Source organism: Amblyomma americanum, chromosome 7 (assembly GCF_052857255.1).
Source record: "Amblyomma americanum isolate KBUSLIRL-KWMA chromosome 7, ASM5285725v1, whole genome shotgun sequence".
Lineage (NCBI taxonomy): Eukaryota > Metazoa > Arthropoda > Arachnida > Ixodida > Ixodidae > Amblyomma > Amblyomma americanum.
Window position 1 is genome coordinate 12,980,737 of NC_135503.1, and position 25,140 is coordinate 13,005,876.

The following is a 25,140-nucleotide window of genomic DNA, read 5'->3' on the forward strand; positions in this document are numbered from 1 at the left end:
TCAACGCTGTTCAGGATTACTTACCCCCTTCAACGCCAATGCTGCAGCGCATGCTTTCGGCCTCATCGAAAACAGCTAGGTCGCAGCGCGTTTAAAGTTATACGGCGTGTATGTAAACGTTTTCGTGCAGCAGCGCCTAGATCGAGGGTTAAAACTACGAGTAACGCACCCAGCAGAAGGCGGGTTTTGTTCAGGTTTACAGAAGCTTGATATTAGCATTCCGCTAAATTCTGCGCAGATACACTGCTCAGCTTTGTAAGTGTACTATCGGGATAGAAGGAAACACGAAAAAAGCGGAACCTGGGCGCTCACCTGTTCGCATTTCTTTTCATCACGCTTTTACTTCGGTGGCAGCATAAATACGCTAGAGTCGTCAATGATGCAATCTAGTACTTCTGTAAGGTCTTTTTACCACCCAAGTAAAAGCGCGGTCGAAAGAAATTCGATCAGCAGAGCGCGTAGGCGCCGCGTTGTTCGTGTTCCTTTCCATCTCGACAGCATAAGAATGTCGCTATTGACCGTGATGGAGGCGACATGTAATCTAAAGGCTGCGTTGTGAACGGGTTTAGCTGCTTTCTCGATGTTGTTGAGAATGAAAGAAGACAAGAGTACTATGGGAATCCATTGTGCTTGCCAAGTAAATCTAATCAAGTGCAAGAGGACGGTGTCGATGCGGGCTCCTTTGACAAACCTAGGGACGGACGGGTTCTGCGTCTGGACGTTGGTCAGGCAATATCTGGAAGAGAAAAAAAGCCGAAATCATGATCCAGAACAAGTTGGCTGAACATGCGACATCGTTCGACGCTGGAACAGGCACAGCCCGCCGCAGCGTGTTTTAGATGAGGGAGCAACTGTAGGGTTCGTTGGTAAGAGCACTCGAAGTGGAGAGAAGGTTGGAGTAGCTTACAGCAGTTGCGTATCCGCTGAAGAGCGGAAATGCACAGCAACCACGCCACCGACGTCACAGGGGATTCGGATAGCTCTATAGAGTGCGAGCATTTAAAGTGCCATAGTTAAAAAGTGCAACTTCTTCTCCCATCGTATTGCAGTCAAGTAGATGATGAGCTATCTTTTCGAACATACAGCAATTCATACGTCACAAAAATCCGGTCGGCAAAAGCCACCCTTAAGGAAAAGGCACATGTCGCCAAAAACCTCAGCATTGCTGCCAGTCAGCAAGAGGTACAAACATAGCGGCCACCCTAATGACCGCACATATGTGCGTTGAGGGCGGCAAAATCTTTGTAATTAGACGTAAACGACGCCGATTTCGGCTCCTTTGGATGCCACTAAATAGGCCGTGGATTTCTTTGCCACTGACCTGCGGTGTTTCTTCGCCAGTTGTTCTCTCCGTGCACGGCAGAGTCTGTAAAAGAGCGAGAGACATGGCAGGATGACTGGTTGGCCAGCTGTCTATGCGAAGAGCAAGGTATGCAATGACGCAGCAATGAACAGGGCGGTTATAGCTTCACAGTTAAAGCGGCCGAAATAATTCTACCCAAGGCTAATTCATGCAAAGGCCTAACATTGAGGTGGAACAAGTTTGAAAAAGTTTTGAAAGCGAAAAATTTTGATTGGAACTTAACAGGTAATCTTTCTTTAGCGCAGCATACATCAGATATGATGCTATTCGTCACCAACTGGCAGCGTTCATGACATGACAAAAACATCGCGCTCATTTGATCAGTGTAATGTATAAAATACAAGATAGCTAAGTGTACCGACTTACGTACAGAGTTCAATTTCAGATTTTGGCCAACGATGACATTTGGGAAGGAGCCTTCAGTTTTAAGACAGTTGGTACCGTGGAGGTAATCTATACTCCACATCTCCCTCTCTAGACCTGCTTTTATTTTTTGTCTTTGTGTCTGCGAACACTCAGTAGTTGATTTGGCCCCTGTACTTTGAAGCCGAGGGGTTAGTCTGCAATAGTAAGAAATAAGGAAGAAGCCGACGCCGAGTACAGAGATGTCGGGCCTTCACAGGTAAACCTGTCGTCCTCAACAACTCGATGTAAGCCGACAAATCTCCTTGTCGAAACGCTGGCGACCCTGAGGACCACATCTCCCTTGTTCACTTTAAGTTGTAAATAAGTCCATCTAACTGCTCTCTATCATTAACGTCCTCAAGTCATTCATGTGTTGTTTTCTTTTTGCACCCATTACAAGCGAAGCCTTTGATGTGCTAAAACAGTGACCCACCGAGCCCCTTGCGAACGCTGAGCAGCCTGGCGTACTGCTCCGACTGCGGGCAGGCCTCTCTGTCGACAGCGTCCAGCTCGGCGTGGAAGGCGGCGACGCAGAGCGACGGGAACCAAGCCTTGAGGAAAAGGACCTGCACAGCCGAGCGCCGCGTATAGCGCGAAGCGGGGACATCAGTTGGTGCTGAAATGGTCATCTCTGGCTCGCTGCGGAGTTTTTTTGCAAGAAATTAAGGCCGCAGCATGAAATCCATGTCGCTCGCACACAAGGTGGGTGTGATTGTTCGCGCGATCAGTCGCTCGACTGCGAGCGACTGTGTTCTAGCGACTGTGCGACTTGAGCGATTTGAGCGACTGTGTTCAAGCAAGGCGCGTATCTATATATGTTGCAATTAGGAGTGCTTTAAATCGACGCAGTTATTATTCAGGGCGGACAAGGCGAGCTAGTTGTTCATCAAAGGCAGACAACTGGTATCGCGAGGTGCGCTTTTGAGCAACATTTGTTCTCTCGAATCATCCGCCAAAGTTCTTTTTGTTAAGTTCCTCCTGAACACGCTATTTGTCGACGCTCTTGCCTTGCGCTGCTAAATATAATTTGTCTTACAGAAAAAATACAGAAAAACAGCAATCCCCTTCAGATTCTACAAAAGAGCATGTCATTGGAAGTTCAGGTTTGGCAGCTTTACTTTTATCGTAAATAGCGCAATGCATGACCGCGGGCCGAGTTCAGCGTGTGATCCCCGTTTAATGGGGTACCTTAGAGAGTAGCATCTCGGCCTTCTCGAAGGTGTAGAACTGCCTGCTGTTACTGAGCGACGCGGTCATCCAATTCATGTCGTACACGGGGACCGCACTGTTCAACTGGCACACCTGCGTACACGAAAGGAACAAAAAAAGAGGACATGAAAGATGCTTTGAGGGCGCTGCTAAGCAGTGACTAAACGGTATGAGGCACTGAATGGTGCATGACCATTGCAAACAAGCTTTAAACCTTTTTTTTTGTTTTTGTTCACTTCCACATCCTGCTTGATCGTTCTTGCCTCGCTAAGACAAAATATTTCACGCAAGGTTCTGATTAAGATGACGTTTATGGAAAGACTAGTATATGTAATGTAAAAAAGGTGTTTTGAGTATTTCAATGTTGACGGAAAGTTGTATGCAAAAGCAATGTCAAGTTTCAAATGTTTACAAGCATTAAAAGAATGCTTTACCTGTAAGCCATTGTTTTATACAATGAAGTTCCAAAAAAAAAAAAGAGGGCTACAAGACGCGACCAAGTCTCCTTGTTTTAAGCCTTGCTGCGTATCTTCGTTGACGACAACACGTCACGCGAACGTCCCTCTCCTCATTGTCATTGACAGACTACAACGGGTAATATTTGTAAAAAAAAAAAAGGTTGCTGCTTACTTTTGACTACACCTGTCGCAAGGATAGCTGTCAAGTATTTGGGATGTTCAGTTGTCATGACAGCTGTCGAAGCTTTAACGCGTTATTGGAGCAGAGCGTACAAAGCGATTAAAACTTGGTGGCGCCAATGAAATCCTGTGCGATCAGGTTAGCGGTATTGCTAGGTACTTGTGCGCGCGCGCTGAAAATTCGCCCACCTCTGAGTAGGCGACCTCATCCTCAGAGTCACAGCGGCTGCCAGGGTTGCCAGCGTCGGTGGCGAATTTGAGCACAGCCAGGTTGATGCTGATGCAGAAAGTCTTGTTCTCCGTACTCCTGTGCATCAGGTCCTTGGTGATCAGCATGGGTGACGTCTGCGGACAGCATGAGTCCCGGACAAGGTTCAACTCTCAGCATTCGTTTTATGTTTTCAAAACATTGTTCTCCATAGCAATGAACGGTAGTGGAAACGAAGCCATGTATGCTCACGGCGTCAAACACATAAAAGACAGCATCGAACCTATGTCAAACCACTACAGTTTTCGCCGGAACACTGTGCTGTCTCCTCACGGTCATCATGACCGTTGGCTTTCGGATATGCGGGGGTTAGATTCGCAGTTGTAGCCTCGGTCTTTACCGCAGAACAGGCAACTGTTCAGAGCGATTCTTCGAATACATTCCATTACATAACCCACCACGCCGAATCGGCGAGAAACGTAAAAAAAAATCGGGATGGAGAAAAACCTAATACAGCCCTTGTCTTAACATGAGCGCAAGTGTTTCCAAAACAGGCTTACACTCTGGAATAAGCCGGGTACAAATGTTACAGATTATACCGACAGAGGAAGGTATGCTGCGAAAGATCAGAGCATCTGACAGAGTGAAGCAGATGTCAAATTTAAAGTGACAGTAAATGGTTGATGTTTGCACGTTTTGTCCAGTCGGCCAGGAGCAGGTAGGCCGATGTTACGTCTCGCCTACAGCGCGCGGTATAGCCGGCGCGGATGCACCGGATGCCGCGGCTTCGTTCATCGCTGCCGCAACGCCTCCCGCCAAGCGCGTCCAGGCAGGTTTCAGTGCCACGTGTCGTCGTGCGTGCGTGTGTGTGTGTGTGCTTGTTTTGCCCACGCTTGTCAAAGCGCGGCAGCCGGGGAGAGGAGCTCCTCAACTGGGAGGCGAGGAGGTCTGACCGGCGCCGGCCTGGCGGACGCGCCCGTCACGCCTGAACATGTTCAAGCGTCGCCGTATCGGATGACTCTTCCCAAGCCGTTCCCTCTTGCCCTCGACTCCGAGGGTATAAAAAAAGACAGCTGCGCCGGACGCGAGCGAGAGACTTCGATTTCTTCCTGCGAGTAACGTGGTCGCCCTGACAGCTGCGCCGGACGCGAGCGAGAGACTCCGATTCCTTCCTTCGAGTAACGTGGTCGCCCTGACCGGCTGCTCTTTTGCGATGCCAGAATAAACAAGTTGTTCTGTTGCCAGTCGACTCATCCTTTGCCGGGACCTTCGGATGTTTCCAGCTTTGCCCCAGGCCGCCAGGCCAACGCTACCCTTGGGGCTTGCAACCCAAATGCAACACCGATTATATAGTCCGTGCTTTGGGCAGCACGGATGTGTGCATGCTACGGCTCACTATTGACGATGTCCTGGGTGAAACAGAAGGGAAGGCGACTTTGCACGGCGAGCCGGCTTCCCGAGGAATGTGGTGATCCACGAGTACGAACACGTCGGACAGCCTGCGGAAAAAAACGCGACATAAGCCCGAGTCAAATGAAAAGAAAAATAGAATGGCGATATGGCAAAGAAAATGCACGCGCGGTTCTGGTTTGCGCGAAACTCAAATCAAGCATGCTCTGCGTAAATCACATATACCGTTACCGGCAGTCCTTGTGCAGGGTTGCCTGCATTCAGAAATACTTAAGGTGACGCCAGCGAGCCGAACATTGGGGATGAATAAATTTAGAGCACTGGTTAGTTTCACCTTACCACCATTGTTAGTCTGGTTATTTACAGCAAGTGTCCACTAATGAACTATAGTACCCTGTGTAAACAGCATCCGGTTAGCTATGACTGCGTTTGTGCCCGTCGCATTAACGTTCGTGATGTCCTGGAGATGCAGGTAAGGTGCGCTGATTCGTTGACAGCTCTCAGAGGAGCATGTTTGCGGATGACTGATATCCGGAAAGCCCAGACATATATAGTATGGCACGTGAAGACATATCAGTTATTTCTCCCAACACGTAGAGTGACCAGCAGCCCACTAGGTGATGACCCTAGATCTGTGGACAAGTTTGGTAGCTTGTCTGAGAGATCCACGAACGCGGTAAAGGAGAGTGGTGTCGTGCATTGACTGCATTTGGTCGGCTATCCATGCGGATGATAGCAACGTGTTAAACACACAGTTAGTGCGCTTTGTGTTGTTTCTTCGTTTCTCTTTTGTCCGTAAAAAGTATAGTGTGCTGCTATTATGAACAACTAACTAGGCCCAATTCTCGCACCTGTAACTTTTATCCGTGCGGATGAGAAAGTTTAAAACCGAACGTAAGGGAAGCAGAATGGCTTCTTATCAGTAGGTGCAGACAGCAGGAGGCACAGAGGCGCAGCAACGCAAACATCTAACCCTCATTTTCAGTTTCGCAATCGATATAAGCAGCTCAGAAATTGCAGTGGAACTGTGACTCACTCAATGAGCTCTTTGTGGAAGAGTTCGCTGTCAGAGGACACGGCCAGGATGACTTCAGGCGCCGGGCCACTGGCCTGGCTGAGAGCGGCTCGCAGGTCCTGCATGACCGAGGAAGTGACGACACACTTTTAGGCAACGTCCCATCAGTCGGAAATAATGCATGTACAACTGTTATCGCCTGCCTCAGAGAAGGATATGTCGACGCCAAATACGTCGACATACAGCAGACTTTCAAGACACTCATGGCAACTTGGTAACATAATAAGCTACAGTGGAGGTTTTTGATTATTTGCCCCCCCCCCCCCCCCCCCTCGGCGCGCACATACGGGACGCCTCGTAAAAAGTGGTAGGGTTTTAACGTAGTTAAACTGAGTAGACACGTGCCAAAGCATGTGTTCATTCTTGACCTCTTTTTTTTTTTCTGACATCTGCATGTGCACGCAGCCGCGTTTCTCGCTCTCCATCTTCTCACCCTCTCTCCACTCGGCTGCAGCTGGCGCGACGCCCTCATCCCAGTGGCTGCAGCTGGCGCGATGCTCCTCCGAACTTACCCTATAGCTTACCCGAGTTACTCCGAGGCTTTAGACAAGATTCTTGGTTAGTGCTTTCGCGCTAAAAAGTCTTGGGCAAATTAGTTTCGAAGCACAGAACGAGGCAGAAGCACGCTTGTTTCAGCGTCCCTCAGAGCTCGCAGAAGCAGAGCGCGAAAGAAGACAAGCGCACCCTCAGGATGCGGAAGAAGAGCAGTTCGTCCTGCGAGGTGAGCGAGCCAGCGAGCAGAGCCAGGGCTCGTCCGCCGTTGGGCCTCAGCCAGGAGGGTACGGACTCAACGAGCAGAACGCCTGCCGCGTAGTCGCCCTTGTACAGAGATACCAGCGTGCGCGCATTCATTCCCAGTGCCAGCTTGGTCTTGGGCGACAGCTGGGTCATCAGCTCCTTCCAGTGGCCTGCGCGGTCGTGCACGCATGCGATCATGAGTGGCGGGGAACATTGGCCAAGGTGTCGTTGTGCACCCCCATGGCTACAATGGAAAGCTGTGAAGCTTCCTCAAACCTAACAAGCAGGAGGAAGTGTTGTCCTGGTTTGAGACCCGAAACGATGACTGACGTCGCGCTGTTGCAGTTGCTTTGCCAGCGAGACTAATTATCAAAGACTGGTTGAAGACCGAATTAATAAAGAAAGGGAAATGGGGAACAAAATATAGTTCAGTGCGTTTTGCAGGGCATTACGGGAGAGGACTTTGCTGGTGGCAAATATGTTGGGGCCCCCACTGACAACCGCAATATACGGGAATGCAGTTGTATTGTAATTGTGCGGCTGTGGTCTGGTTGCGCCGAATGTTATAATGCGGTTATGCAAGTGGTCTCAGCATGCGCATGCTTTGCGGGGACCACAACTGTAGCCATTACCCGAACATTGGAAAGCCTAACACTAGTGCACTGCATATAGCCCTGCATATGCGGGTATTCCCATTATACCTTAATAGCTATGTGAATGCTGCGGACCTAAGAGCAGCGTGATGGTGATTCTACAGCGTAAGAATTAAATCGCTGCTGCGAGAATAGGCGCTTCATTTTTCGGCATTGTGGATGAGAATGCTTACTGAAAAGAACGGTGACATTCTCGATGGCGGTAAAGTTCTGCGTCGATAGGACCAGGTAGTCGCATGATTCGGCAGGCACGTCAGACAAGACTTGCGAGGACGGCTTGACGAAGCACACCATCTTGTCTGCGTAGCGAGAGAATTCGTTCTTTTGAATTTGAAGGAAAACGAATTCGGTTCAGTTAGTCCTACCGAAATATTTGCGCATATCATAACTTCTTCGCATGTGTATCCTTTCTGTCCCAGATTTGTCTCACCTGGGTAGTAAGTATAGAAGCCTTTGCCTATCCTTGCGCCTATGCCTTTGACTATAATAATTTTGCATAGGGTGAAGGGCACTAGAGAAAGAGGCTTACGTCCTGAACTAGATTCGAGGGCCAGAAAAATGGGACCAACTCCGTTCTCTCTTTACTGCTATGCATTAATTGCAAAAAGAGAAAATCTTACCAGTGGCACATATCTGCAGTGGACTACCGCCAGTCTGTTCATGCATTACATATTGAAAAAATTTGTGACCGTGACTTTTTTTAATCCATCTATTTACATATTATGTATCTACTGATATATGCTCACCATTTTCACTTGTGTGCATAGATGCTTGAACTCAGCTTTAGTACTGCCTCTATGTGAGACGAATGGAATGCAGACCCCAAACAGAATCATCTACTTTGCAAGTAGAATATAAGAAATTATCGTGCTCTATCAGGAATCCGGCCCTTATTTTGTTAAATATATTTCGCCTGTAGGCATTCAGGCCGGGAACACACCTTTTTTTATTTTTGTGAGCTATCGAAGTTTGCAGGTCGTCCACTTAACTGCATATTCTTTTATTATATTAAAGGAATGTGCAGTATTGTAGTCCGTGACAGTTTAAGAAAACTTTTTCTCAGTGCTACACGTGCATAGAAAGCTATACACCAGTATAACCATGACAGTGAAGTCAATTTAGTCACTCCAAGAAATTCAGTTTAGCAATGCAGCAGCTGAACACGTGTCTTACTCTTCCTGCTGATGCGAGCCTGGGTAGTTTCCTGGGGTGAAGCTGTCGGTTGTGAACCTGTAAAAATAAAAAGAAAGCAATGCCATGGTATCAATATAACATACTAACTATCCTTCAAGGAGCAAAATGGGGTTTTATGTGTCACTTAATCGCCATTTAATTCATCATGGGAGCATAAGCTGAATGGAAGGACTCGCCTGCATCCGGTGATGCGGAGGAGGCAGCTGCCCTGGCGGTCATGAGCGCGGAGAGCGCCCTCAGGCGCGAGTAGCGCGGCCGGCAGGAGCCCGTGGCGTCCTCGAAGTCGGCGTACACGACCGCGGCACAGCCACCCGGGTAGGCCTGCAGGAAGGGCCGCACCGTGGCGCCCACCGATCGCTCCGTCTCGAACGTCTGCACCCAGCTGCTGTTGCGCCGGTGCACGGCCCGAGGGACCTCCTCCCACGTGTCGCCCGCCGCCCAGCAGGTCTGCACGCGTCGCAAGGAGACTACGTGACACAAGTGCGTGTCGCAGTACAAGTCTCGCCGGTTACAAAACGGCCAGTTTCACTGATATATAATGCGGATTAGCACCTGCGAGCTCTGTACTCTGCTGTCGGCGGTGTGGTGCTACTCTAGAGGAATCCTCGTGAGGCGATTATGGACAAAAAAATATGGACAAAGTAGCGAAACGGATTTTGGAATATGGAGTCTACGTTTTAAATCTAGAGGTCCTTCGTCGCAAGAGTACCGCAACTGGTACGTTTTGAAATCTGTGGGCGTGCAGCTTTCATGTCCGTCGTGGGCGGCTGTGTACATGCGGTCGAAGGACAAGACACATGTTCCAATCTTGGCGAAGCCTTACGGAGGCGTGGTGATAATTGCTGGAGAGTCAGTATAGATTTCTTGTTTGCCTTTTTCCCGCCGCAGGTGCTTCGGTACTAAAGCTTTGCGCTGGCACCTCAACACACATACACACGCAACTGCGCCGTTTAGCACTTCGCGGCACATTACAGCAAAACAACGATTTGTGAAACTACCGTTCGCGTTCTGTCCTTCAAGATTCCACCAAGAGTTAACGCAGCTGATGTTAGATTAAAACCTCATGTTATATCCGTAGTCCCACCACTTATGCAATACTCCTGAATAGGGCTCTTTAAGGAAATAAACTGAACTGAACGGAACTGACGTAAAACTTGGGGAAGACTTATCTAAAACAAATTCTCTCGAAGAAGAAAAAAGCGCCACATCCGCGAAATTGAGTGGAATTACGGTCGCACAATGAATTAGAGACGCGTGCGTGAATTGTGGCATTGCACGCTCTCTGACAACGAACGCTACGCACGTGATCGTAAGCCTCCAGCCTTCTGTTGAGGCAGGTGTCTCCCAGCGAGGCGTTTGAAGAGCGTGTCTTGAACCCGAGGACGGCGAAATTTACAGCGACACACGTGGAAGATCGTCGATCCCCTTCTGGCGACGCTATTTGTTTCTAAAAACAAGAAAACAAAACAGGAATAATTGGTCAGAGGCAACCCACTCGAAACACTTCGACATATAAGAACAGCGATTTCTATACAAAAAGCTGGAGCATGAAGTCGCAGATGGGTTTTTCAGGACCGCTGCGATGAGGACGAGAAATATAGTGCAGTCACACGTTATGCACCGGCGCAGGATGGCATGCATGCGGTTTTTGTTTAGAAAAGCGCAATCCCCTTAAGAATGTGCACAAATGTTCGTCGAAGCATACTGAGAGGTTCCTGTATAGCTTCACTCCAGTCTAGCTCACCGATGAGTCCTATCCGGCCACATTTTATTTTCACAGTAGGCCTTCTGTGCAGTTACGTATATCCGGTACTCAACTCAGCAAGCAACGTCACCAGCCTCGCCTTTCTGGTACTGTTCTCACAAGTGCGTGCTAACTGTCTGAATGTCGTCGCCGAGACACACTGAACTCGTAAAAAGTGGTTTGTGAGGTAGAACTCGGGCTCACAAAACTAAAGGAACCCGGATGTGGCGCTGCTGACACGCATATTAAGTCGTCGATTTAGTTTCTCGGCTTACACAAATCAGGACTGCATCCATCGGGCGTAATCGCATACGTTTAAGCCAACAGTTCAAAATAGGGGAATATCCCGAAGGAAGAACGATATGGTAACGCGAGAATATCTGCACTGAAACTGAAATGTATTAACCTCGGAGGAAAAACATTTTCTAGACCTCGTAATGTTCATTCACTGCTGTAAAAATGACAAGTATGGCGAGTCCTGGCCTGCAGATGTCTACAGAATACCGACTTGGTTCACGTAACAGTGCACCCCCATTGGCCAGCAGTGAATAAAAACTACTCTCACTGGCCAGAAGGCAATAGGGTCAATGTTACTGCTGTCAATCGATATTAATACTAGTACAACGAAACATACTTATAATACTATTACAACGACATCGTTCTCCTTTTTCGTAGCACATGTGGTGATATAGATGTACAACTAGTCGAGCGGCGCACTTTGCTGATACTAGGCGCAGAAGACGGGACGCAAGACTGCTTATGTCTTTGCTTACGTTTGCTTACATCCAGTGTTTTGCGTTTAACATGTATCCGCCTTTGTGACTACCCCTTGCTCCGCTTTTCTGGGTGCGCTTGCTTGAGTGCAGTAAATTCTCGCGTAGTGTAGGAAACAAGGTGTTCTGCTGTGTTGGGTGACACTCACCATGAGTTCGTAGTGCGGCGGTGTTAGGGTTAATGAATTCGGAGCCGTCACGGTGCAGTTGCTGCCACGGAGCATGCTGTGCGTGAACAGCACCAATAGGTGACTGCTCCTGTGGAGGAAACGTGTCAATCAGGATTAAAAGAGGGAAGCCGTGTGAAAAGTCTCATTGGTGAGCGGGGGAGAGTGCGAGGCAGGCAAGCAAGCAAACGATTCTACAAATACTCACCTGCTAAGCTCCTTCAGCACTGGGTCGTCGAATTTAGTGACGTGAACCCCGACAATCATTGTGAAGTTGTCTGCCAGATACTTGAACACCTCCTGAATGAGAAAATGAAGTGAAATCCATACAGATAGCTGGGCGGTTTAGGCTTTTCTAGACTATTGCGATCAGGGCACATGCCTCAAAAGTAGGGGTGTGCGAATATTTGAAATTTTTGAACAGCGAATCGAATACCTATCTATTTGATTCCCTGAGCGAATCAATAGTACATGTCCAAAAAGTATTCGAAACGAATAGAACCCGTTCTCAAATTTTCGAATAATTGGAAGAAAGCCCAAATAGGGCACGTTCTATCTTTTTTTTTTTTTGACGAGCGTTTCAGAAACGGGGACCTTTAATAGCTGATTCCTGCAGTCGATGGCGCACCATATAGTGGTGTCCCCCGAGTAGAAATCGGTGCTCCGACAGCCACAGCTTTAAATTTGTGACTTATAACGCCGGTGTTAACACTACGCTGTTTCGAAGGAATATTTGTTTCGTAATCGATTCCATTCTTTCACTATTCGATACGCATTCAATTCGGTTTTTAGCTAGACTTGTCTACACAAAGCTTTGTAGCCTTGTTTTGTAATAGGACGAATACAGTACGTATACTGTGTTTTAGGTCTTTTGGGTGGAGGAGTGATAATGCTACAAGTCTCTCTAACAAAGGCAGGCTAAATGAGCCAAATGTCTTGAGGAAATAGCCAATAACTAGGCGTAACTGCTGTTTCTTTTTTTGAATTGAATTGACACTACAAATGACGATTAGGACATTAAATGACGTCACCAATTCGATGTCAAAGCAGAATACTTGTCAACTGTTTCTGCTGTGCGGTGTAATATGCACGTAATAACCACACGGATAAACTTTAACGTTATGCAGCCGTATTTGCTACAACATACACGAATGTTCCAGTGAGAACTGCCTCTCATTTAATTTTTTTCTTCATTGTTATGCTTCCTAGAAGCTATTCTTGTCTTGCATCCAGTCCACCAAAGGGGTGTTAAGTGGCTCATGATTTACATCAGAAAGTAGTAAGAAAATCGGTAGTCCTTGTGCCTGGAGAAACATTTTAAACATCGTGCGAATAAGAATCAAAGCAAGAGCTCTCAAACTGACACTTGGCTACAAGCAGCGCGAAATGTTATAAGACGCTAGTTTTGTGACGCGAATCGAGCCACGTGTTTGTCTCGCTGGAGAATAAAGAAATTTCGAAGGAGGAATTTTTGCGTCGCATGTCGTTACATTTAAACTTTATAAGAGTCTTTCACCTTCGTCGATTCTGGCCGCTGCTTGTGTATTATCTGGCGACATAGGAAACTACTCTGCCTCACCAAGTAAACAAAGCAATTAGTTGACAGGAAAGCAAACACGAAGTAACTGTATTGCTTTAGTTGCACACCTTTACCATGCCGTGAGAGAACTGATGGAGGGAATGAAAAGAGCTGTCGTAGGGGAGGTCTGAGGATTAATTTTTGCTGCAGCGTTTAAGGAGTACAACTCGGGTTATTCGGTCAGGAGGCGGTATTCACAAAGTGCTTCGGAAGCAAGAACCGCGCTCGCGACTGTCCCACATACATGAGTCTAAAGATCAAGGCAAACGTCCAAGGCGCCGGCCCATGACACGCTGTTCTAGCACGAGAATAGTTTAGTGTAGTCGGCCGTTCATCAGCTGATGCTAGCGTTCGTTATCTTCAGTAGCGAGTACGGTTTTAGAGAAACAAATCAAAATGTGAGCCTTAACACTGACTTTCCAGGCGATGGCGACAGAATGAAGGACTACAATGAATGGACCAGGGAAGGAAAGTTTAAAAACACAGCAACCCCCCATCCTATAGCTGAACCCAGCGAGCTTTGGGCAGGTTGTGCCGTCGGGCCTACCTGGTTCATTTTCGCCACTTTTGAAAGGTTAGCGCTGAGAGTGGCAAAAATTGCGATGCCAGACAACCCGCTCTCGGCGATCCTGCGCGTCACTCCAGCCATAGTCTCGGGAACAATAGTGGAGGCGTTTTTGTTGAAGAGCGTGGCCAGCATAGAGGGCGTGACGGCGACGAGACCACTGCTCTCCGTCTGCTCGCACCGGCGGACGAACTTGGAGAACTTGGGATCTGCGCCGAATTATCGTCCAGTGTCAAATGGTTTTAGCCAAAGGAATTTTTTGTCGGAGAGCTGCATTTTAACTTCTGGGTTGACTGTTGGTTCATGTATTCGCTTATTTTCCTAAGCGTGTAAAAGTATTACAAAGGGTATGCCTTAAAGGACGCAGGAAAGAAGAAAACACGTGAATGCTCAAACAAAACAAAAGGTAATGTCGGAAAACAAGTACAAGCGTAGAAAATATGCATGCACAATTAGAAAAAATGTACAAGGAGGCACTCAATTTGCCCACAAGGCCGAATTTCATTATTTCTGCATCGAAGTTGAAGATATCTTACAGGCATTACTCGTCCAGAAAAAAAAAATAGAAAAATACACCTCTCACGTAATTTTTTGAATGCTGACAATATGTTCCCTTCACATTGCAGCCATACGGAAACACATAAGGACAAAAAAAAACAGACTGAAAAGATGCAAGGAAAACTGTCACATAGCACCTCCAACGTACCCTTCGAGCATTGAGCGAAATTGGTCAGTGAGATCATGACTGCTACTGCTCGCAACGTAGCCGTGGACCTGTGAGCTGCTCACCGTTATGGGGCACAAAGGGTTGCGGCGGAGCACCGGGTGTCACTCGGCGTGTGTAGACCATGTAGGAACAGAGCCGCATCGGGAAGGTCTCCACGTTCAGCGCCGATGCGGACAGAATACACACAAGTGCATCTGGGCAGGGTGTAAATAGGAAAAACCTGTATTTACTCCGCTAAGGAGCTGCTCAGTCAGTGCTGCGCTTTTCAGATGTTCTCAGGTCAATTAGTGCATGGCTGCAACGTTCGGCCAGCTGTGCCGTAGGGTTCCTTCTGTGTTCAATACGCTATACAGGCTGCCGGCAAAGAAGCTGACTCGTGATGTAACTTTTTCTGTGGCTAACTCGTTGAACACTGTAATGAGAGGAAGGACACCTTGCTGTCCTGTCGCCTTTCTCGGCTTTTGTGTTGTGCACTGTGACCATCTGTTGGCGGTTCACTGACTGTGAACTTGTTCAATCCGGGTGCTAGCCAACGTGGGGACTGTTCAATGTCTCCAAAAATAGGACGCATGAAGCATCGCGATACCAGCATGAGCCATGCGTTGTCAAATAAAAGTTGCTAAAAGCTGCTATTGGGTTTTAGCGAATGAGATTTTACGCGCCTGGAGACAGCTGACATACAGGCAGCGCAAACACGAGAGCCATACATGGAAGTTCATCAACGCCTCTCAGCCTTGGCTCCGCGGAACACAGCTCGAGCGCTCTAGATAAGCCTGACAAATATTGCGGTCGTTATACACGGCTGAAGAGATTTCCAGCAGGCTTCGAGCTTGCAAGCCAAGTAGGCTGCATGACCATAAACAAGTCAGCCTGTTCTGCCGCTTAGCGCTCATGCCTAATAAGCAAGCGCCATGTATACATAATATCTTCGGGATGGCGCGAAGCTTGCCATCGCCTCTACTTACGGCTGGAGGTCGCGTTTTGCACGGTTGTCCTTGCCAGGGACCCGTCTGATAGAAATATAAAACAGCAAAATGGTTTGGATTTTCGGTAAACGGCATTTATTATGCCTACGCTGCCTCTTACCATCTAGACTGTCGTCTACGTCCGAGTCCTCGGGTGCTGAAATACGACCAGTCATAAATTTAAGGCTCTTTTGATACCACTTAGTAGCACGATAGGTTAAATAAAGATAACTGTTATCAAGTAAAATAGCACCATCCTTGCAATATGTCTTCTCTTAATTCAGGCGGCAAGCTGTAGAGTTCGCTACTTACGCACTGTGGTCGGCTTCTCACGCTTGTACTCTGTAATGGTTTTGTATCTTTCTCAGCACAGCTGATGCTAAGAATGAACAGTGTTGCTTTATTTTCAAGTTAAGATTTCCGGCTTGACAGTTATATACAAGCTTTTTGTAAGTGATCTGTTGCTTTTGAAATGTGATTGCGCCAAGGCTGGTTGTGTGAAAATAATTTAAAGTTTAATGCACTACCCGAATAAAACTTCTCGCAGTGAAGGAAAAGAACAGCAGGTGCTGCTTCAGTTCGGACTGAGTTGCAGATATTAATTGGTAGGCCGTCTATTGCCTTTATTCACGGTGCATTAAGTTAATTTTCTCCTTAGATTTACACAAAGAGCATGACACAGGAGCACTTATTCATTTTGTACGCTACAGTATGTAGCCACTCCTGTAGCCTCTCAGGCTGAAAGTAGCAACTGGGATCATGAAATTTTTGAAACAGAAAGCGAGCCTCTTACTGGCAGCCTCGGCGACCTGTGCGACGCGCGCGAAGGACACGTCGGATCCTTGACACGGCTGAGCATCCGCGTCGACGTTGTAGAGTGCCACGCAAAAGCGTGGGTAGAGGCGATGGGCACGAGACAGCTGCCAATACACAGGCGCATGCTTAGCGTTGCAGGCATGCACACCACACAGAGTAGTGTGCGCAGGCCTTTCTAAAGTTGGCAGGCCTTACATGAGAATGCTATGTCGACATTTGCAAGTTCTAGTTCAAAATGGCAAAAAATAGCATTATGGTTTCTACACGTGGTTTAAAATGTTCAAGCTAGTGCATGAAGAGCATTTATGTAGCTAACATGTATGGCGCGCCAACCATAAGGCACGAGGGTTTATCAGCGGGCACAGGCCACTAACCACCGCGGGTTCGGGCATCGCGCGAGCCAAGGGCCCCGATCAGCCGTCAACACACGCACCTGGGGTACCGCGGCGGCGCACTCAACCTCAGCAGAGAGGAGAGCGACTTCACCTTTATAATGGTTTCTATGCGGCAGATTACGCTTTACAAGCAACTTGTAGAAGGGGTTAACAGACCCAAACGGTAGTTCAGTATGTAGCCAAAAGACGATGGAAAGCTTTGCGACAGATTAAGAGGCTTGAGCAGTAAACAGTATCAAAGATTCGCCACTTTTAGTGCCTATACATGGTACATTGCGATAGGGGTGGCGCTGAGGTAAGTACAGTCTCTGTGGACATATTGCCACACGCCTTTCGCTTAGTTGCAGGCGCCCTGCTTATGGCTCTGTTCCGGCTCAAGACGCGCTGGCAATAACGGCTCATTTTCAGGTAGTAATGCCGCGGCCTTTTCTCGAAGAGTTTTGTTGTCGGACGAGATAAATTTATAATCTGTAAAGAAACGCAGAATACCCGTGCGCTCGATGGCAAGTTTCGACCGCACACATCCCTAACGCCACTTGTGCGTTTTTATATCTTGTAAAGAAAAAGTAGGCCCAATGCAAAGGTTTTCAAGTTCGTTGTGCTTCATTCGCCTCCAAAACGTCTCTGTGACGTAACATTTGTTGAAACAAAGGCATGATAACAAGCTTGCGTGAACTTTGGATGGACGGCCAACGGCACGGTATCCAAGGAGCAGAGAGCACCCATCTGATTCAGTGCATGCTTTAATCGCATGGCAATTATCAGCGAATGCACGGCAGTGTCTGTTGCTAACATATGAGAATTTATACAAAAGAAGGCCAGATGAGAACGTCCACATGTTTCGTATCCAGAAAACAAATTTCGTAATGTAGCATTAGTGACCAATCAGCCATTCTTCCCCAAAGCGAAAGTAGTCGTTAAACAGCCATTAAACAGTACACATAAGTATCAAATGATTAAAACAAACCCTTATAGAAATTAGTGTTACGCAGGTTGTATGCAATAGTGCTTGTAATATTAATACTGGGATTTAATTTGATGCCATGGGTGATATACTGAGTTCATGTTTAGGTTATAATAAAGTTATTTGGCTATCAAGACTCCTCAGCTCTCAAATCATCTCGCAGCAATAGCGATTTGCGAGACGGTGTTTTGCACTGCCAGCTCTAGATTTGTTTTTGAAGGCCGCAGCAGGTGCATAAATGTACTGTCAGAAGTGACAGCACGCCGTCGGCGTTTCCAGGCGAAATAAGACGAACCTTTTCGCGGAGCAACTCGGCCGTCTCCATGGTTACAGAGACACCGTCCTTGGAGCGGAAGGTAGAGAGCACACCGCTCGACTCCGCAGCCCTCGGCCATGTCTCGCTGCTGCAGACCTGCGCGTAATAATGTGTGTTGTGCACTGAATAAGTTATGTACATTATTTGGAAAATGATCTTCAGACGAGTTGACTTCACTGCAGGCCCTCGCTAATAATAATAATAATTGGTTTTTTGGGGAAAGGAAATGGCGCAGTATTTGTCTCATATATCTTTGGACACCTGAACCGCGCCGTAAGGGAAGGGATAAAGGAGGGAGTGAAAGGAGAAAGGAAGAGAGAGGTGCCGTAGTGGAGGGCTCCGGAATAATTTCGACCACCTGGGGATCTTTAACGTGCACTGACATCGCACAGCACACGGGCGCCTTAGCGTTTTTCCGCCATAAAAACGCAGCCGCCGCGGTCGGGTTCGAGCCCGGGAACTCCGGATCAGTAGTCGAGCGCCCTAACCACTGAGCCACCGCGGCGGGGCACCCTCGCTAACCGCAGTCGCGTTTTTCAAGAATTTTTTTTCTATGTCGTCTCTCCACCCCACTCTTGGCTTTCTCTGATCGCGCTTTCTTTATCTTGGTATCAAATCTGACATTCAAACAGAGAACCGTATTTCAAAACGCCTATTAGGCGCATTACATGTTCTGTCAATGCTAATTCTTTAAAGTAGCTCTCCCCACCTCCTCTCTGCAATTTATTTCAGCACCATTAGCAGAAGGAAGTAGCGCTGTTAGGTAGTACAAATGTACTGGCATATAAATCGGTTCCCTTGCTCCTAGTCTCTTTGCAGTCAGAAAGAAAAAAAGACAAAGAAAAAAGGGGTACGTTTGCATAAATTCTATATACTCATGTAAAAAAAAATTCAAGTTCTGTCTCAAACGTAAATGAGCATTATGAGCGACGCCGTAATAGAGGACTTAATTGATAAAGCATAACCTGGTGGGCAACCAGAGCCCATAACCCAACAGGAAAAAACGAACCGTGGATATAAAGAACTTAGCTTATCTTACCCTTCATCTTTGGTTTCGCATGGTCTACTTATCTTCTGCTTAGCCTTATTTCAGTAATCATTTTCACCTAATAGAAATCCCTCTATAGTAAACAACATCGTAGGTGTTAATCATCACCATCATAGGTGTTAATCTACCACAGAACATTTATTATGTTTTCTGAGGTACCGAGTGATGCTGGATGGAGCGCGACATCAAAAAAAAAAATACAACCTTTACCAGATATCATGTAGGCTGGACATGATCACCATGTATGAAATCCTGAAACTGGGATTTTGCTTTGGTGTCAGTCGACCTGGGATTATAAGCGAGAAATTAAAGACGATGGCAAGCGAATTTCACAAAAATACTAAGCTTAGGCGTACGTTCCTTCTAAAAATGATCGCCAGTGTGTGTAAAAGCCGTGTTTAATTCAGGACCAGTTTTCTAAATATATCATGGTGAGAAAATTAATAGCTTTACACCTGGGGACCATCGCGGGCGTTCTTACATCTGCGATCTCCTGGGCATCCTCGCAAGAAGCCTCGGCCGTCGCATTCGTCGATGCCGTGAACTTTATGGCTGCCATGTTTAGCGAGAAGCAAGTCGGCACTGAGAACGGCTGCAGAAGCTTGATCCAGCTCAAGGCGGTCACCTGCACCGCCAAGGAAAATTCTCGTAACAAAATAAGGGAGCTTATGACAAAAGCTTGTGCTACTCATTAGAGCCGTGAATGCCTCACTCAGACTTGTGACTTGTACACAAATTCATGACGCATATTAGCCGAAACAAATAAGCAGCTGTAAAACTTAGTGATAGCCACGTATCAAGCAACAATGTTTAGCGCATTTGTCATAGGCCTAACAGCTATACGGTAGACGGTCTTCGTGGTAAGCCAGAGACCATTGCATAAGCAGTTATTTCAGCGAGTTAATGCGTAATTAAGTGCAACAGTACTGCATTACCGAAGCATTAAGTAACAATACGACGCAGCCTTCGCGGTCTGCGGCGTGTCATGCATATAAAGTACAGACACTCATCGCGAAAAAAAGAAATACTGACAGGACAGTTAGCACTGCGTAGCGCTAGACTCAATGACAGCTGTTCAGGTATTTCCATTTCACAATGTATTTGCGTAAACGATTTGAGCGTGACATCCATACATCTATAGTTATAGAGCACTTTCCAGAAATACTCGCTCTTCGACTAGCGCTCCTCTCCAGTTCGCCGTTCCAGGCGTACGGCGCCACCAATGCTGGGCTTCTCCTAGGACGTCACGTTTTACAGTAGCCGGCGCAGGCGGATCGTACTATATTTCCCACAGCAGCCACCATGCACTTGCGCATTCTTCGCTCTCACTAAATCATCCTCCATTTATGGTAGCCACACTACGGGTGGTTCCTATGGTAACTTTTCTCCGGGTTGTGCAATCCTCCGCTGTGGTCATACCCTTCTCTTCCTTCCAAGTTAACCACCATCTGGTTGCACATTATTACGCATTCACCCTACTCTCATCGTTCCACGGAACAACTTTCCGGGTGGTTCATGTGGCAGCCACTCTCCGGTTGCGCATATGACCGGTGGATACCGGGTGGCACTGGGGATCGATCCCCGCACCTCTCGCTTGCGAGGTAGATGCACAAGCCACTATGCCACAACTGTGGTGCAGAAGAAAAAGCTCGTCATGCAAAGCTCTCAGAGCTCTGCATGCAGCGAGCAGAGACCCCCTAACAAAGCTTTAACGGGGCGACAGCTCTCAGGACAGTAATAAATGCAACGATAAAGGGCCCACCGCCGGCGTGGTCTGAAGGCAAGAGTCGTCAGCCGGGTGGTCGAAGAGGGACGCGTAGGTGGTCCTGCAGAAGGGCCAATTGTGCTCCGCCCGGAGATGCGTCTGCAGTACCACAACATCTGCGAACCTGCAGCAGGGGGCCATGACAGGTGTCACAAAATTTATCAATTTATATTAATTGGAAAGTGCCGTTTCCCACTCTCCTATGTTCGGTCTTCGCCAAAATTACACCACAGGACATAGGGCACGCCTCCGAGCCGTGTAGTGGGGCACTTAACGGCGTACAACTGGCTTCCTCACAGCTCCAGATGCTTGAACCCTAAGGTCGCTTATGTGGCCGACTATGCGGGGCTTTCACCTTGTGGCCCTCTGACTTTTGTCCAAGCCTGGACATTCATAATAGTATATCCGGCGATATAGGCTTTGACGCGAGTGCCTACAAGTAAAAGGCGTCAGACGAATGGCAACTCTGATGCTTAACACAGACTCGAGTAACAGCTGAGAGCGAATTTAGGAGCACTGCGGCTAACGAGCGCGAATTGCGGGAATGACGATGTTCGACATCGAGAGCCGAGCAATCGTCGAAGTCTCGTGGCCGAGTGCCTTACCTTCGCTTCTTTTCTTGGAGGTCACTGTGAGTTTCTATAGTACTCAGTGTCAACCAAACAGTGGAAATTCGGAGAGCGCGCTGCTAAAACTCCTATATTTTGTGTTTGCCGAAATGGCCATTTGCCTTTTTACTCTGCAGTTCAGGCGTGATAGACGGCCGACAAATTTAGGTGCCTTTCTAAGGCCCGTAATGCTCATGTTTTTCGCCATTTTTGTGGCTATTACCGTACACATTTAGGATGATTATAAATAAAAACGGTGTTTCACGGGAGGAGACAGATAGGTGTCTCCATACCTCTGCAGTGCCGTAACAGATAGAAATACTTCTGCTAAAAGTAGGATGTCAAGCCGGGCTAGTGAACGGCGATTAAGCAGACGTCAAAGGTGGAGGCTATACATTGTGTGAACCCACGTGGCGAATTCTTTACTCATGATAGGCACATCACAGAATTTTGCATAAGCTGCAATAATTGTGGAATCCCTCATAGACGACAAGACACATGGCAAAAAGGTCTTTGTGGAAAGAAAACAAGATATAAACGGACAATTCAACAAATGCGTGCGTATCACTGCACTAGGTATCACATTTGCGATTTTTTTAAACGACCTTTCGAGACACCTTGAGTGGCTTATGGTGTGTCAGGCACATTTCAGAGACGTGTTACGCGAATGTCCATGTTACGGGCCAATGACTCTAGGGTCCGCATGTTATTGCGAGAAAAAACCCCCGATGAAGTGAAATCAAGATGTCACTACTATCGCAACTCCGGGATGTCGCTGCTGTTGTTATAATACTTGAACCACGGGGAAACTGTACTTACTCGTAGAGCGGAGCGAGCCTCTGCGACAACAGCTGACCGGCCTCATCGTAGTCGACAAGTTCCAGACCCAGAATCAGCGACGTGTCTTTGGGAAGTCGCTCCATGAGCGCCTGCGGCAAAGCGCAGGATTTGAGTAACGCTGACAACACTCAAACAACAATAACAGATTACTTTCCAGCAGCGGCGCTCAAAATGAAACGCAAGACGAAATAAGCGTACAAATTCAAACAAACCTGTCTGCGTTCATTTTCGTTTGGACAGGTTCACTATAAAAAGATTTCAGTCGTACTCCTATTCTATCCTTGTATTCTATGTGCCCTGCTACTAATGAGCAATATGTGTTGCGTTAACAGAAACGTGACACCCTAGGTGTTGGGATTACAAATCTTGCTGGCAAGTCATGTGACAGTGCTCCAATAAATGTCTTAAATTGGCACTCCCTTTTCTTTCTTTTTTGTTTTCGTAAGGGAATACGTCTACTTAGGGCAGATAGTGACCGCAGATCGGGATCACGAGAGTGATTTAACTAGAAGAACAAGAATGCAGAGGGGCGCATTTGGCAGGTTCTCTCATATCATGAATGGCAGTTTACCAATATCCCTCACGAGAAAAGTGTATAACACCTGTACCTTACCGGTGCTCACCTATTGGACAGTAACGTGGAGGCTAACGAAAAGGGTTCAACTCAAGTTGAGGGCAACGCACAACGCTATGGAAAGGAAAATTATTGGAGTAACGTTAAGAGACAGGAAGAGGGCAGAGTGAGTGAGGGATCAAATACGTTTTAATGCCATTCTAGTCGAAACAGAGAGGAAGGAATGGTACTGAACAGGCTACATAATGCGAAAGCAAGATAACCGCTGGTCCTTAAGGGTAACGGAGTAGATTCCGAGAGAAGGCAAGCGCAGCAGGGGGCAGCAGAAAGTTATATGGGTGGACGAGGTTAAGATGTTTGCGTGGACAGGGTGGCCGCAGCTGGCAACCGACAGACTTAATTGGAAAGACATGGAAGCGGCCTTTGTCCTGCAGGGGGCGTAGTCAGGCTGCTGCTGCTGCTGATGATGATGAAATATTACTCGTTAAAAACTGAAGATACGTTGTGGGGTGTTTAACATTTACCGTTTAACGTTTTGGGGTGTTTAGCACTAAGACAGTGACCGGAAAATTGCAGTATATTTGCAGTTTATTGTTCCTTTCATGGTCACGAATTGTAACTATAGGTTGACGTACTCCGCTTCAAAAAAAGTTATAGACTCAGAAAACAATGTGCAAGCACTTAGAAACTAGCAGTCATAGCGGGCTAGCACTGTGCGTAAATCTCTGCTTACCACACGATCGCTTTTCTTGGAACCTCACCTGAATTGAGAGCGCGACCATTGCGGCTTCGGTAGAGGCGATGCGGATGTCGGTGAGTGCCACGCCGTGAGCGTAGGACAGCCGCACGGCGTCCTGCACGGCGGTCGCCGCGGCGCCGAAGTCCTGATTCCCTTCCACACGCACGTACAGCTTCACGCCGTGGCTTAGGCCCCGCGAAAGTGACTCGAGCGCCGCCTCGCGTTCACCTGCGTACATTGAGTTGAGGCTACATCGGGGGCCTATTTTGTAAGGATTCTTTTCCCGTTCCGTTCCAGTTCTCTGACTCCGTGTCACTGGTGAGTCGGGCATCTGATGCCAAAGAAAGCGAAGCACATTACATGCTGGCTATCCTGACGTCACAGGCGCCAGCTGCCAATGGCAAAGGAACAAAAGGAATGAATCGGAAAATAGATTGATACGAAACAAAGACCCACAGTTCCTGCTCCAGAAAATCCCAATAAGGCACATGTACCAAAATGCAGAACGTCGGTTGGTCAAAAACTATGAACTTACCAGGTCATGGCACCTGTGGCCTTAGTGCGAACTGCAGTGTGGTGCCCATAACACGATTATGGTGGAAGAATAAAATATGAAGGGTGTCACCAATAACTGGCGGCCCGGCTTATAGGCGGCTCTACAGTTTGCTCAGAGTTTCGTAACTGTTAGGATTAAACAACTGACACACACACAGCAGCAGCAGCAACGTCGTGCGAGAAATAAAGGCACAGCCCCCTGTCGACCGAACCCACAGCATAAGCACCGGCAATTTAAGAAATAACGTGGTCAGATAATCATTTTTCATCACTACCGTGAACCAGCGTTACGAAAGGGAGAGCTTGCGTCAACCAGACATTATGGAATCGAATTACGGAGGCTCTCACTAAAGAACAGTTCGCGACTGCAGCTGCTACTACTGGCTACACGCAAACCATTCCGTGATGCTGAGGCCCACACATCGCGGTAAAAACGCAGTTTACCGCTGAGTCGGAAAATGGCACGCAACAGAATCTGCAAGCAAAGAAGACTACTGCAGTCTTATAAGTGCTCGTTATTTCTGTAGAAGCTCTCCTATTCGCGCTCTTGCATAATGAGTAGTCGCATGAAGTTTTTCCTTTCATATTGCTTTGACCTGCTTTGACCAACTCGCCCAATCGGCAATTTCGATTGACCTGTGCTGTCTCGAGCCGAAAATCCCTCAGTTGTGCTTCTGAATCTCAGATCTTTAGCACTTAAATTAAAGTATGTTTGGGCGGTATGTCACGTAAACTGTTCAGTCTTCAATTAAGTCACTCACCAGAGCTGGTGGTGAAATTGACGGCGCCCAGAGGTTCGGCGCTGAGCACCACATGAGTGCATTGCGATGGCACTGGGCTGACGCTGGTGTTATCCCAGGACGAACTGAGGAAGCACACGAAGGGTCTTCCCTCTGAAAAAGGTTGAAATGGGGTGGTGGGTGTCAGCGCATGATAGACGGATGCGCCCTTGGCGCCTTGTACTCATACAAGGGCCTTGAACAAACGCTGCTCGCAGGATCGATCCTAAGAAGTCGCTACAAAGCCAGCAGCACTTTCTTCACGCACCTGGCGTTTCCAGGATGTCAGGGCGGTATACCGTGGTTCGTTCTGAAAACAATGCAATAA

At 47.6% G+C, this 25,140-nt stretch overlaps 2 protein-coding genes across 2 annotated transcripts in view; both read right to left on the bottom strand.

Moving 5' to 3' along the window:
- Nucleotides 1-610: 610 nt before the first annotated feature.
- On the bottom strand, nucleotides 611-25,125 carry LOC144098511 (uncharacterized). The gene is made up of 27 exons (XM_077631210.1): nucleotides 25,081-25,125; nucleotides 24,795-24,926; nucleotides 23,501-23,706; nucleotides 22,145-22,254; nucleotides 20,715-20,841; nucleotides 19,434-19,577; nucleotides 17,884-18,000; nucleotides 16,207-16,333; nucleotides 15,726-15,755; nucleotides 15,535-15,570; nucleotides 15,414-15,458; nucleotides 14,511-14,642; nucleotides 13,704-13,930; nucleotides 11,786-11,877; nucleotides 11,560-11,668; nucleotides 10,197-10,340; nucleotides 9,070-9,340; nucleotides 8,873-8,929; nucleotides 7,873-7,998; nucleotides 6,993-7,216; nucleotides 6,270-6,367; nucleotides 5,220-5,322; nucleotides 3,805-3,960; nucleotides 2,957-3,070; nucleotides 2,202-2,334; nucleotides 1,322-1,366; nucleotides 611-736 (listed from the first exon to the last, which is right to left on the bottom strand). Exons 3-27 carry the CDS (start codon nucleotides 23,519-23,521, stop codon nucleotides 726-728), a joined length of 2,799 nt encoding a protein of 932 aa, XP_077487336.1. The 5' UTR covers nucleotides 23,522-23,706; nucleotides 24,795-24,926; nucleotides 25,081-25,125; the 3' UTR covers nucleotides 611-725.
- Nucleotides 23,835-25,140, bottom strand: part of LOC144096954 (uncharacterized) — a 36,053-nt gene continuing 34,747 nt past the window's right edge. Inside the window, exons 32-34 of the mRNA XM_077629761.1 lie at nucleotides 25,081-25,122; nucleotides 24,795-24,926; nucleotides 23,835-23,869 (exon numbers count right to left, since the gene is read on the bottom strand). Coding sequence (XP_077485887.1) covers nucleotides 23,835-23,869; nucleotides 24,795-24,926; nucleotides 25,081-25,122 — 209 coding nt within the window. The remainder of the gene's footprint in view (nucleotides 23,870-24,794; nucleotides 24,927-25,080; nucleotides 25,123-25,140) is intronic.